The following is an 11,405-nucleotide window of genomic DNA, read 5'->3' on the forward strand; positions in this document are numbered from 1 at the left end:
GCTGAAAGTGTAACATAACATTTGTATTGTGTCAAATTAGCATTTAATATAGGTAGCTCAATTTACCACATTATGGCTGGTTGCACCATCTTACTTTAACAAACGTAAAAAATCTATCAAACTCCATACAAAAGGCACCAGTTATCGTTAAAGTTACGGTCAAAGTTAGGTCGTGCAGCTCAGCCTTAGACTTTAAAATTATCCTAAGTATTAAGTCCAAAATCAATAGGAAAAATTACATTTTATATTATTGTAAACTAACAGTGGGTTAGGTTAGGATCAGATTAAAATCTGACGAAATTCACAATTTTACGGTGACTTAAAACCGTATTCACAAACGATGCTTGCTTAAGTGAAGCAGCAAATCGAAGGCACAGCGTTGAATAGACCTTGGAATTGGTTTGTCTGTGACACTGTGAGACCTCATAGTAATGTTTGTGAATACTGGCGTTATACGTTGATTCGCTGGTATAAACTACATTTTATGGTATTGTGAATTGTGAGATATCCCATCAAGTTGTTTTGAACCTTTTTGACCTTAATTTTCAGTTTCCATCTTTGTCGATATACACCAGTAGGTCTAGGAAAGATAAGCCTATACATTTGTCATCTAAAATCATAGATAAATTATATCACGGCACGTATCTTAGCCCGGCACGGGTCGCGGGTTCGATCCCCCACGATACATTTGTGCGTGAACAATTTTGTATTGGTATGTCTATCATAGGAATCGAAATTATTTTTACCTATGTATATTTATTGTCTTGAATATAAATTGAATATCTTAAAGACTGCTTATGATTTAGTTGTTAGTATCATAATAATCTCGAATGTGCGGTTTGTAAATAAATATTGTGTTCATTTTTAGTGAAATAAATAAATTGAAATGTATATCCATTGTTTCAATTTAAACAGTTATATTTTATTTTGTTTTACAGTGATCGGTAATTCAATACATCCTTGAAAGAGGTTACGGTAAAACTAATTTGCCAAAAATATTTTACTAAACAACTTATGTTCGGAAATCTTTGGATTTTTAGCTGTCTGAAATTTAGATAAGGTACCTATTCATAACCTGTAGACTTCTCAATTAATTCTTAACAAAAGACATAATATCCCAACGCGAAAGACACCTAACTATTCCACTTTCACCCAAGTGAACAAGACATAAACCATCTTCAGTACTGAAACTTGCTATCCTAATAACCCATACACTTGCCCTTAGTATATCAAACAGCTAAGCGACAAGCGCAAAGCTGTCTTGCAAAAATTTCGTCTGCTGAAGTCAAGTACCACCACCTGAAACTCTACAATTTAATTAGATAACACACTGGCCAATATTGCCTCGTAATATATTTTTCAGAAAATTTCAAGTTATCGCAAGTCAAGTTAAGATCAGCGCCATCTGTGTATTCTATAAATAATGACCCAACTACCCCGCTGACTGAAATACGAAAACGGGTGGTTTTCGTCGAACCTTGTTTGTAGGCCACAGATAACACTTTGTTGATTAGTGCTGCCATCTGCAGTTACTTGCATACAGTATTTGTTGATGTGAAAGTATAGTTCCAAAATACTGGACTGTCCTGTCGATGACATTGACAGTGGGGCGCCACCGTCAATACCGGATCGCTGGTTCAGATTTTTGCCATGTTGGAAACCATATAGTTGAACGATGGTAGCGCCCCCCTGTCATTGAGTTTGGCGGGACAGTTCAGCGTGGGTCATCTCTATTTCACGGGTTCAAGTATTTTGGTGGGAATTTCAAATAGTTTTATTATTCCAAGCCTAGTTTCAGCTGAGTAAAATAGGACCACTCCATAGAGATATGCCAACTAATGCGCTGAGTTCTAAACTCAGTGTCGCATTAGAAATTGACATGTACAAAGTAATCAAAACATGCGCTCATTCTTCTTCTTATCGTGTCGACAACAAACCTACACAGTGTCAGCCCAAAACTCCGCCACAAGAGTGGCGTTGTCAGCAGCACTCATCAAATCCTCCTGAGTGCAGTTGCTTGGGCACTCGGGGCACGACATCAGGTGCTTCATCGACTGGGGAACAAAACCGCACCTACACTCCATGTTTAAGCCATCCAAGAATCCCTGCGCTTATTATCCACTGCGGTATCAGTACTTAACGTTCGAATAATATTTAGTAACCTACGCAAGCAATGTAAACTGTTTATGACGTCTGCAGCAATGTGTTCCGTTTTTGGGCATATTGCTGCGACACCGGCCCCGCCCCCTTGGCACATCTCCCTTTAGTTTCTGTGATCTGTGTACCACTCCCTATTCCCGTAAATATCGTAAGAGGTGACAAAGGAAGAAACACGCGAACATCAGGCCTCCCCAACCCGTCAGGCCATCGTGGGGTGTGTAAGCCATAACCTATAAGCTTCTTAAGATGTTGATTGATTACTTATTACTATTAAATGTATTATGTAATGTAAAACACAGATATGATTTAAAAAATACTTTATTAACACACGGACAAAAATAGCTTCAACACTAACAAAGATGTACATCAAATGTGTCGCTCAATAATTACTTTAGTCATCGAGTTACACGTGAACAAAATACTAGTCAACATTCTATTAACATTAATTTATTGCTGTTCAACCTCGTTCAGTTACTAATAAAAAGTTACACACGCGTCGAAAACTACTTTAATGTTTAATTTATTTAATTAAAATGTCATTTTAAACTAGTTTCCAACGTGTAACTCTTTATTATTCAGGCATTTTTCATATTGAAACTAAACTAGCTTTCTATTCAACTTTTCAGTATTTAACAAGATATCACGTGACATAGCTAGTATCTTTCACGTGACAAAATATCATGTGATTTTTTCACAGCTAGTATTTTTCACAGGCCGGCCATTATAATATAGCGTGTTCTAAGGTTGCCCCATCTTACTTTAACTTTAACAAACCTCTAGTCTGTCAAACTCCACACAAAACACCGGTTAAAGTTAAGATAGTGCAAAAAGAAAAAGGCTAAATATCACGTGACAGAACTTGTATTTATCACGCGACACAAAATATCACGTGACAGAGTTAGTATTTGTCACGTAACACCAAATATCACGTGATATTTGTATTTGTCACGTGACGGAGCTAGTATGTCTCACAGGCCGGGCATGATATAAGCAATATTGTGCAGTGTATGCTGCAATAGACGCGGTGGCGGCGCCAGCGCTGGTACCGCGCGGGTGACGCACAGCAGCGGCGCAAGCGAGCATAGCAGTGTGTCGAGGAGGACCGACACCGACCCGGATACCGCGATTTGGCCCTGGAACAAAGTTTTGAAATAAATAAATGTCTATTTGTATTGTACATTGCACAGGGTACAAAAATGATCAGAAATGAGGAGATCCTCAGGAAAACCAAAGTAACCGACATAAATTAAGTGGCAGTGAGCGGGGGACATAGCTCACAGGCCGATGGGGCAGAAAAGTTCTCCAGTGGCGACCACGGGCCGGAAGACGTTATGGGCAGCCCATTAGGTGGACCGACGATCTGGGAAGCACCTGGATGCGGGCAGCGCAGGATCGGTCGTTATGAAAATCCTTGAGGGAAACCTTTGTCCAGCAGTGGCCGTCATTTGGCTGTAACGAACGAACGATTACCTCGTTCTCACGCAGCAAACCTTTGTTTTGTCACCTGTTATCCGCTTTGCGCTTTGCACTTCAAACTCCTCCCATGTTCTTCTAATTAATTTCGTCGCGGGTCCAATGACAGTTTAACTTTACCTCGGGACAAACTTGACACGATACGTGATACACGTGACAGTACCAGGTGACGACTGGCTTCCAGGGTATTTACTCGTGCGGCTTAAGACGCTCCTAGTTCCATAAAATATCACGTGACAGTACTAGTTCTATAAATATCACGTGACAAATATCACATGACAGTACTAGGTCCATGTCACGTGACTAGGTTCTAGAAAAGACACTCCCCTTGGTTCCTATTAACGTGACAGTTACTAGTGCCTTTGGCGACCTGTTCCAAAATATCACGTGAATGTACTAGGTTCGTATCACGTGACTAGCTTCAGTGACACTTACTCGTGCTGTTTAAGACACTCCCTGTTCCTCAAATATCGAGTGACAGTACTAGTTCCGTGTCGCGTGACAAATATCACGTGACTAGGATCTAGAGCTCGGTTTTATTCTCGTGCTTCTTGGTACCTGTTCCAAAATATCACGTGACAGTACCAGGTCTGACTATATGTGATACACGTGACAGTATAGGTGACTGGCTTCCAGGGCACCGCGCGTGCTCCTAGTTCCATTAGTGTCACGTGACAGCACCTCGTGCTCCTTAAGACACTCCTTGTTCTATAAAAATCACTTGACGAATATCACATTACAGTACTAGGTCCGTATCACGTGACTAGCTTCAGTGACACTTACTCGTGCTCGTTTAGAGCTCGGTTTTATTCTCGTGCTTCTTGGTACCTGTTCCAAAATATCACGTGACAGTACTAGGTCTGTATCACGCGACTATATCCTAGAGTACTTACTCGTGCTCATTAAGACACTCCCTGTTCCACAAATATCACGTGACAAATATCACGTGACAGTACTAGTTCCATAAGTATCACGTGACTGTTCCAAAGATACCTCGTGCTCCTTGAGCCTCGCGCCGATGATGGCCAGGCTCTCGCCGAGCAGCCGTAGATGCGCCGCCACCTCCACGGCGCCGCAGCCCGACACGCGGCACACGCCGCCGGGACCCAGCCCGCCGGCTGACGACGGCTGGGGGCTGCTATACTAGGCCCGGCCGCGTGACACACGAGACAGTACCAGGTGACGACTGGCTTCCAGGGCACCTAGTTCTATTAGTGTCACGTGACAGCACCAGGTAAGTATCACGTGACCAGGTTCTAGAGTACTTACTCGTGCTGTTTAAGACACTCCCTTCTCCAGAAATATCAAGTGACAGTACTAGTTCCATAAGTATTAAGTGACAGCACCTCGTTCTCCTTAAGACACTCCCTGTTCAACAAATATCGAGTGACTGTCTAGTTCTATATCACGTGACAAATATCGAGTGACAGTACTAGATCAGTATCACGTGACTAGCTTCCATGACACTTATTCGTGCTGTTTAAAATACTCCCCTTGATCCCTGTTCCAAAAATATCACGTGACAAATATCACATGACAGTACTAGTTCCGTATCACGAGTACTTACTAGTGCTTCTTAAGACACTCCCCTCGGTCCCTGTTCCCAAAAGTATCACGTGACTGTCCCAAATATATCACGTGACAGTTCCGCAAATATCACGTGACAGAACTAGCTTCGTATCACGCGACACTTCTAGGTTCGTATCACGTGACAAGTTTCTAGCGTACTTACTAGTGCTCCTTAAGACACTCCCCTCGGTCCCTGTTCTAAAAAAATCACGTGACTGTTCCAAACAAATCATGTGATTGTTCCACAAATATCACGTGCCCGTATTACCTCGTGCTCCTTGAGCCGGGCGCCGATGATGGCCAGGCTCTCGCCGAGCAGCCGTAGATGCGCCGCCACCTCCACGGCGCCGCAGCCCGACACGCGGTACACCGCGCCGCCGGTCGAAAGAGCGCCGGCTGAAGACACCGGCTGATGGTAAAGAAAAATGTTTTTGAGCGTTTACGCCGTTCGGCGCAAAAACAGTACTTTTTCAACCCGTTACAATCATTAACCAGTTACATTACAAATATGTTATAGGCATGAATAATTAGGCAATTTCGTCGTCTAAATGGTTAGTTGAGAAAATATTTCGATTAGTATAGTATTTAAGAATTCTATTGAGATAAGTCCACACAGGTTTTCAAATTTCCACTTTAGCGTCAGTTTACAAGCTGAAATTTTTATAAAAAATACTGTGAAAACGATATAACAGACATTTATATCCTATAGCATAGGTCCTTAGGCAAATAGTTAGTTGAAAAAATTCGTAGATTTAAGCATTTTACAATAAGAAATCACAAATTCAAAGAACGTGAAATACCCAAAAATCAAAGTGATTTTTACACCATTATTCTTCTTTAATTCAACATAAAAATAGCTTAATATAATAAAATAACATTTTCTTCAAAATATTTACTTTAAAACGATATATAATTCATTGTTATTGTTTTGCTATAAACATTTGAAAAGTATGAAAAAACGCCGCGCGCGAATCATTTCCAATGATGCCCCTTGAAACGCCGCGTTTCACGTAAACGCTCTTAACCTCTTACCTACGGGAGGCACCTATAGTTGCCAAGTCAAAAGTCACTTCTCAATACGGTTTCGACAAAAAACAATAAAATCGCAAATTAAGGGTAAAATACGCTTGTAATTATGAAACTACATTATTTGCAGAATATAATATTCCAAATTTCAATACCGTAAGTCTCATCGTTCGTTTCAGCCAAATGACGTCCACTGCTGGACAAAGGCCTCCCCCAAGGTTTTCCACAGTGAACGGTCCTGCGCTGCCCGCATCCAGACTCTTCCCGCGACCTTTACCAGATCGTCGGTCCACCTAGTAGGAGGTCTGCCCACGCTACGTCTTCCAGCCCAAACGTAACTTCGTGGACGTAAGTCTCATACTTTTTAAAATATCTTGATGTAAAGTGGAGCAAACAATTTTATAGGTTAAAATACCCCGTTTTGAGAGGCGACTTTGGGTTTCCAAGTTTCCAAGAGCCCGTAGGTAAAGGGTTAAAATCCCTGACGCGACTTGATTGCTAATAAAATTGTAGCTCGTAGCAGAGTAAATACAAATGAGTAGGTCGTCTTCATAGAAACGCGCCGAGCGCGGTTTGTATGCGGCGCGCACGCACACACTGACAAAATTCGGCGCAACTACGACAAACCGCGCCCATGCGTTTCTATGAAGATGACCTCATCATCATCATTTCAGCCATAGGACGTCCACTGCTGAACATAAGCCTCCCCCAATGCTTTCCATGTTGATCGATTGGTAGCGGCTTGCGTCCAGCGCTTCCCTGCTACCTTTACGATGTCGTCGGTCCACCTTGTAGGTGGACGTCTCACGCTGCGTTTTCCGGTACGCGGCCTCCATTCCAGAACCTTTCTGCCCCATCGGCCGTCAGTTCTGCGTACTATGTGCCCTTCCCATTGCCGCTTCAGTTTGCTAATCCGTCGGGCTATGTCAGCGACTTTGGTTGACCCTTGACTTGGATGAAGATGACCTACTCATTTGTATTTACTCTGCTAAAATCAAGTGGCAGTGGGCGGGGCACCTAGCTCGTAGAGACGATGGCCGTTGGGGCAGAAAAGTTCTCGAGTGGCGACCACGGGTTGGAAGACGTAGCGTGGGCAGGCCTCCTACTAGGTGGACCGACGATCTGGTAAAGGTCGTGGGAAGAACCTGGATGCGGGCAGCGCAGGACCGTTCATCATGGCCCTTGGCTTGTCCAGCAGATTTTTGAAAATCTTTAAAAGCAGTTCTATTTCATTTCATTTCAAAAATAGATTTTTCTTTAATTTAAATTTTCTATCTACAGTAATAAGAGTACTTTCCCTCCAGGTGGCATTACAAAATTCCACCCTGTCTGCTTAACCTGTAAATTTTACAAAAGCTTGTATTTATAAATTCTTACCACCAAAGCCTGTGACGGCGGCGACGGGACCAATGGTTTGGGCTGAGCGCGGTTGGCGGGAGGCCTGCCAGGCCCCGGGTTGCCCAGGGGACGCGGGACGCCTGGGGAAATAAATAATAAATAAGTTACGTCCATATACGCAACAACTCTTCTTTCGACTTCTCAAATTTGCTGTGTTTTAGTAATTTTAGTTTCAAATAAATTAATAGTTAAAAAAAAACCTAAAAACACACTTTTTATTACTGCACCAAAAGGCTCGAACGAGCGAACCTAAACTCGATTAGTTTCCGTCGTTTCGTTTAGGAGTTCCTATGGCTATACCTTCCAGTCCCATCATCAGACCAGCTCGACGGTACTATAATATTGTATTGTCATCTAATCGTACTTCATATTTATTGTATAGGTATAGAATTAAGAGATTAAGAATCTAATCATCATCATCTAATCTACATATAAAATTGCTAAGTTTCATGATGATACAAGATTTAGAAGTGTGTGTAATTCAAATTCTTAGATTCCATTACATAGTTACATACACGACGACCTAATAAACGCGTGTTAAAATAAGGTGTTTGGACTTTTAATGAAAAGTGCATAAATCTTTTGTTTGCGCGTGTACTTTAATGCGATATCGCACTATTGCACTTGAGCTGGAATGAAAATGGAGCGTAACTGGAGTGTAGTCTGGAGGTGAAACGCGAATGAATTGGAGACATTACAAATTAAGGCAATCGGGAGGTCTAATTAACTGCGCACCTGGCGACCGTGACGTCACGTCGCCGCTCTGGTACTGGTACGGACGGGGCGAGCGCAGGGACGTGTGCGGGTGAGTGCGAGGAAGAGTCGCATTCCAGCGAGGTGCGCAGTTAGCTCAATTAACTTGTATTGTTATTGTTAAAATTCACAACGTTAAATTACAATTGACAAAAGTCAAGAGTAACGTCAAATTAGCGAGACGCGCGGAAGGTTTCGCGTTTTTCAATGTATACGCAAGTTACGAGTATGTGTCCAGTGTTTTATTTATGAAATAAGAAATAAGATCTACTATCTGTTCGCGACAAGTTTGCCGCTGGCGATATGACGTCACTCGAAGGAAAACGTCTATAACTATAGCAAACTATATTGAAAATATTTTTTACTTATTAATATTGATAAAAATTGTGTATTTGCGTAAAATAAGACACTTATTTGCGTTTAATCGCGGTTGGGGGACGCGCATTCCACGGACCGGCAAACTTAGCGCGAACGGGTAGGTAGTACCAGCTTAGTAATCTATGAAATCACAGAAATAAATTGATTTATTACTCATTCTACCAACTGGTCAATATGGAAATCATTGAGAGAGGCCTTTCAGCAGTGGCCGCCCTGTGGCTGAAATGATGATGATTACTCACTCATCATCATCATCTCAGCCATAGGACGTCCACTGCTGAACATAGGCCTCCCCAATGCTTTCCATGTTGCCCGGTTGGTAGCGGCCTGCGTCCAGCGCTTTCCGGCTAACTTTATGATGTCGTCGGTCCACTCATTCATTCATTACTCACTCAAGTTGGATATGATCTTATTGGCTGTAGGCTGTCCGCTCTGCTGTTCCTTCTGGATCGCGAAGCGTTTGGCCTTACGCTTCCACAAGTAGCGCTCATTGTAGTTCACCTAGAAAGGAAATAATTTTAGAGTATTCTGCGGGCCTAAAAAGGCCAAATCACGCAACATTGCTAAAAGGAATTCATTTCCAGAATTCATAGCAGATCATAAGCAATTCCTCTAATTTTCATAAAATGGTCTTACATTTTGGCAGAATTGCCGCAATTCAATTCATTCGCAGATTCATATTCGGCGTCAATGTTGCCACATGTGAATAATAAAAACCGTACTTTACCGGTTATCATTTCTACGACTTTTTTTACATTTTAAACTGAAAATCTTAATCAATTACCTCATATCTTGTTTTAAATTAATAAAAGTAATATAATAACATTAAAATATTTGAGTTTAGAAGCCAAAAATAAGAAATGAAAAATCATTCAGTATTTTATTTACGACTGGCAACAAGTTAGGTGTCGACTTAATGAAGGTCAAGTTTATGTAAACAATACCACGTAGATAGAGAATAGAGGTAGATGGGTCATTAGCGTACACCTGAGTGAGATAGCAATATATGTACATACCATATCTATAGCTACAACAATAGACTTAGTATTGGCTACGTTAAAAATTACCCTGATTTTAGGGGTAAATAGGTAAGCTGCGGGTGAAACTGAGGCGCAAAATCTAGTAAGTATTACTATAAAGGTGAAGTGAAAGTTTGTGTGTATGTATGTTTACCTTTTTACGCTTAAACAACTGGATGGACTTGATTGATGGCGTGTGCGTGCAAGCTTTTTTCTATATTTAAGAGGTTAAACTGAGTTTTTGAGGATTTAAATAAAAAACCACTTTAATATAATACTTTAATCAGTATCACTGACCCTTAAACAAAATTAATTTGTTTTAAAAATTCCTGACGATATCAGACTTTTCTGAAAGCTTTTTAGCTGCATGATGTATTCGAACTTTCAGATACTTTAGCATCTGGATTCAAAATGTCTGGAACATATTCGAGAATGTTGACTTGGATGCCAATGTACTCGGCCCGTACACTCCGTCCATTTATTTCTTAAACTTGGTTCATTCGGGAATCTAAAAACAAAAATACATGAGGGAATATTGACTAGGCCTGCTGGTATCCCCAGCGGCTTATAACCCGACTAATGACAGATTACATGTATTATCATAATGAATCTTCTGGCACATGATGACTTTCACTCCAGTCGGTTAATACCCAATTTATAGGTTTAGAATAATCAAATTTTTAACATAATTACGAGAAAACTTACATTTCGGTAACATCAAACAATCGTTTTCTTAATGTTTATTACCTTCAGTTACCATATAATAGCGAAAAAATGCTACTTACCGATGAAAGGTTATGTTTGGTTCTTTTCGTTCACTACGGCTTTTACAACCAATTATACAACAATTCACCATTACTGCAAACGAAATCACACAAAATACTGTGTAGAACAATGTTCTGATTGTTTTATTTGACATGAAATCACTATAAATTGATGAAAAACATCAAAACACCACGCAATTGTCTGCCACCAAAGCAAATGGTGGCAAACATAAAAAACCGATACGCAAGCGGAGACAGAAAAAAATGTTTTGTCCTGCTCTCCCATATTTATCTGACATATAAGCTTTCTCACTCTAATTTTTTTTTTNAAAGCTTTTTAGCTGCATGATGTATTCGAACTTTCAGATACTTTAGCATCTGGATTCAAAATGTCTGGAACATATTCGAGAATGTTGACTTGGATGCCAATGTACTCGGCCCGTACACTCCGTCCATTTATTTCTTAAACTTGGTTCATTCGGGAATCTAAAAACAAAAATACATGAGGGAATATTGACTAGGCCTGCTGGTATCCCCAGCGGCTTATAACCCGACTAATGACAGATTACATGTATTATCATAATGAATCTTCTGGCACATGATGACTTTCACTCCAGTCGGTTAATACCCAATTTATAGGTTTAGAATAATCAAATTTTTAACATAATTACGAGAAAACTTACATTTCGGTAACATCAAACAATCGTTTTCTTAATGTTTATTACCTTCAGTTACCATATAATAGCGAAAAAATGCTACTTACCGATGAAAGGTTATGTTTGGTTCTTTTCGTTCACTACGGCTTTTACAACCAATTATACAACAATTCACCATTACTGCAAACGAAATCACACAAAATACTGTG

General features: G+C 40.7%; 1 protein-coding gene and 1 long non-coding RNA gene across 2 annotated transcripts; both read right to left on the reverse strand.

Moving 5' to 3' along the window:
- Positions 1-2,525: 2,525 nt before the first annotated feature.
- On the reverse strand, positions 2,526-9,494 carry LOC114359560 (HMG box-containing protein 4). The gene is made up of 5 exons (XM_028314001.1): positions 9,480-9,494; positions 9,150-9,258; positions 7,606-7,706; positions 5,471-5,611; positions 2,526-3,293 (listed from the first exon to the last, which is right to left on the reverse strand). The coding sequence occupies exons 1-5, from the start codon at positions 9,492-9,494 to the stop codon at positions 3,129-3,131; spliced, it is 531 nt and encodes a 176-aa protein (XP_028169802.1). The 3' UTR covers positions 2,526-3,128.
- A 547-nt stretch (positions 9,495-10,041) lies between these two features.
- On the reverse strand, positions 10,042-10,837 carry LOC114359562 (uncharacterized). Its single transcript, XR_003656435.1, has 2 exons — positions 10,562-10,837; positions 10,042-10,284 (listed from the first exon to the last, which is right to left on the reverse strand). It is a non-coding gene; the product is annotated as an uncharacterized LOC114359562 (long non-coding RNA).
- Positions 10,838-11,405: the final 568 nt, after the last annotated feature.

Source organism: Ostrinia furnacalis, unplaced genomic scaffold (assembly GCF_004193835.3).
Source record: "Ostrinia furnacalis isolate ACB-3 unplaced genomic scaffold, ASM419383v2 OfSCF4475, whole genome shotgun sequence".
Lineage (NCBI taxonomy): Eukaryota > Metazoa > Arthropoda > Insecta > Lepidoptera > Crambidae > Ostrinia > Ostrinia furnacalis.

Coding starts and splice junctions, on each gene's coding strand:
- LOC114359560 (XM_028314001.1), bottom strand. Junction 7,707..9,149: donor TAAGATCATATCCAACTTGA/GTGAGTAATGAA, acceptor TTATTTCCCCAG/GCGTCCCGCGTCCCCTGGGC. Junction 3,294..5,470: donor CCCGGCTCAAGGAGCACGAG/GTAATACGGGCA, acceptor ACTTTGTTCCAG/GGCCAAATCGCGGTATCCGG.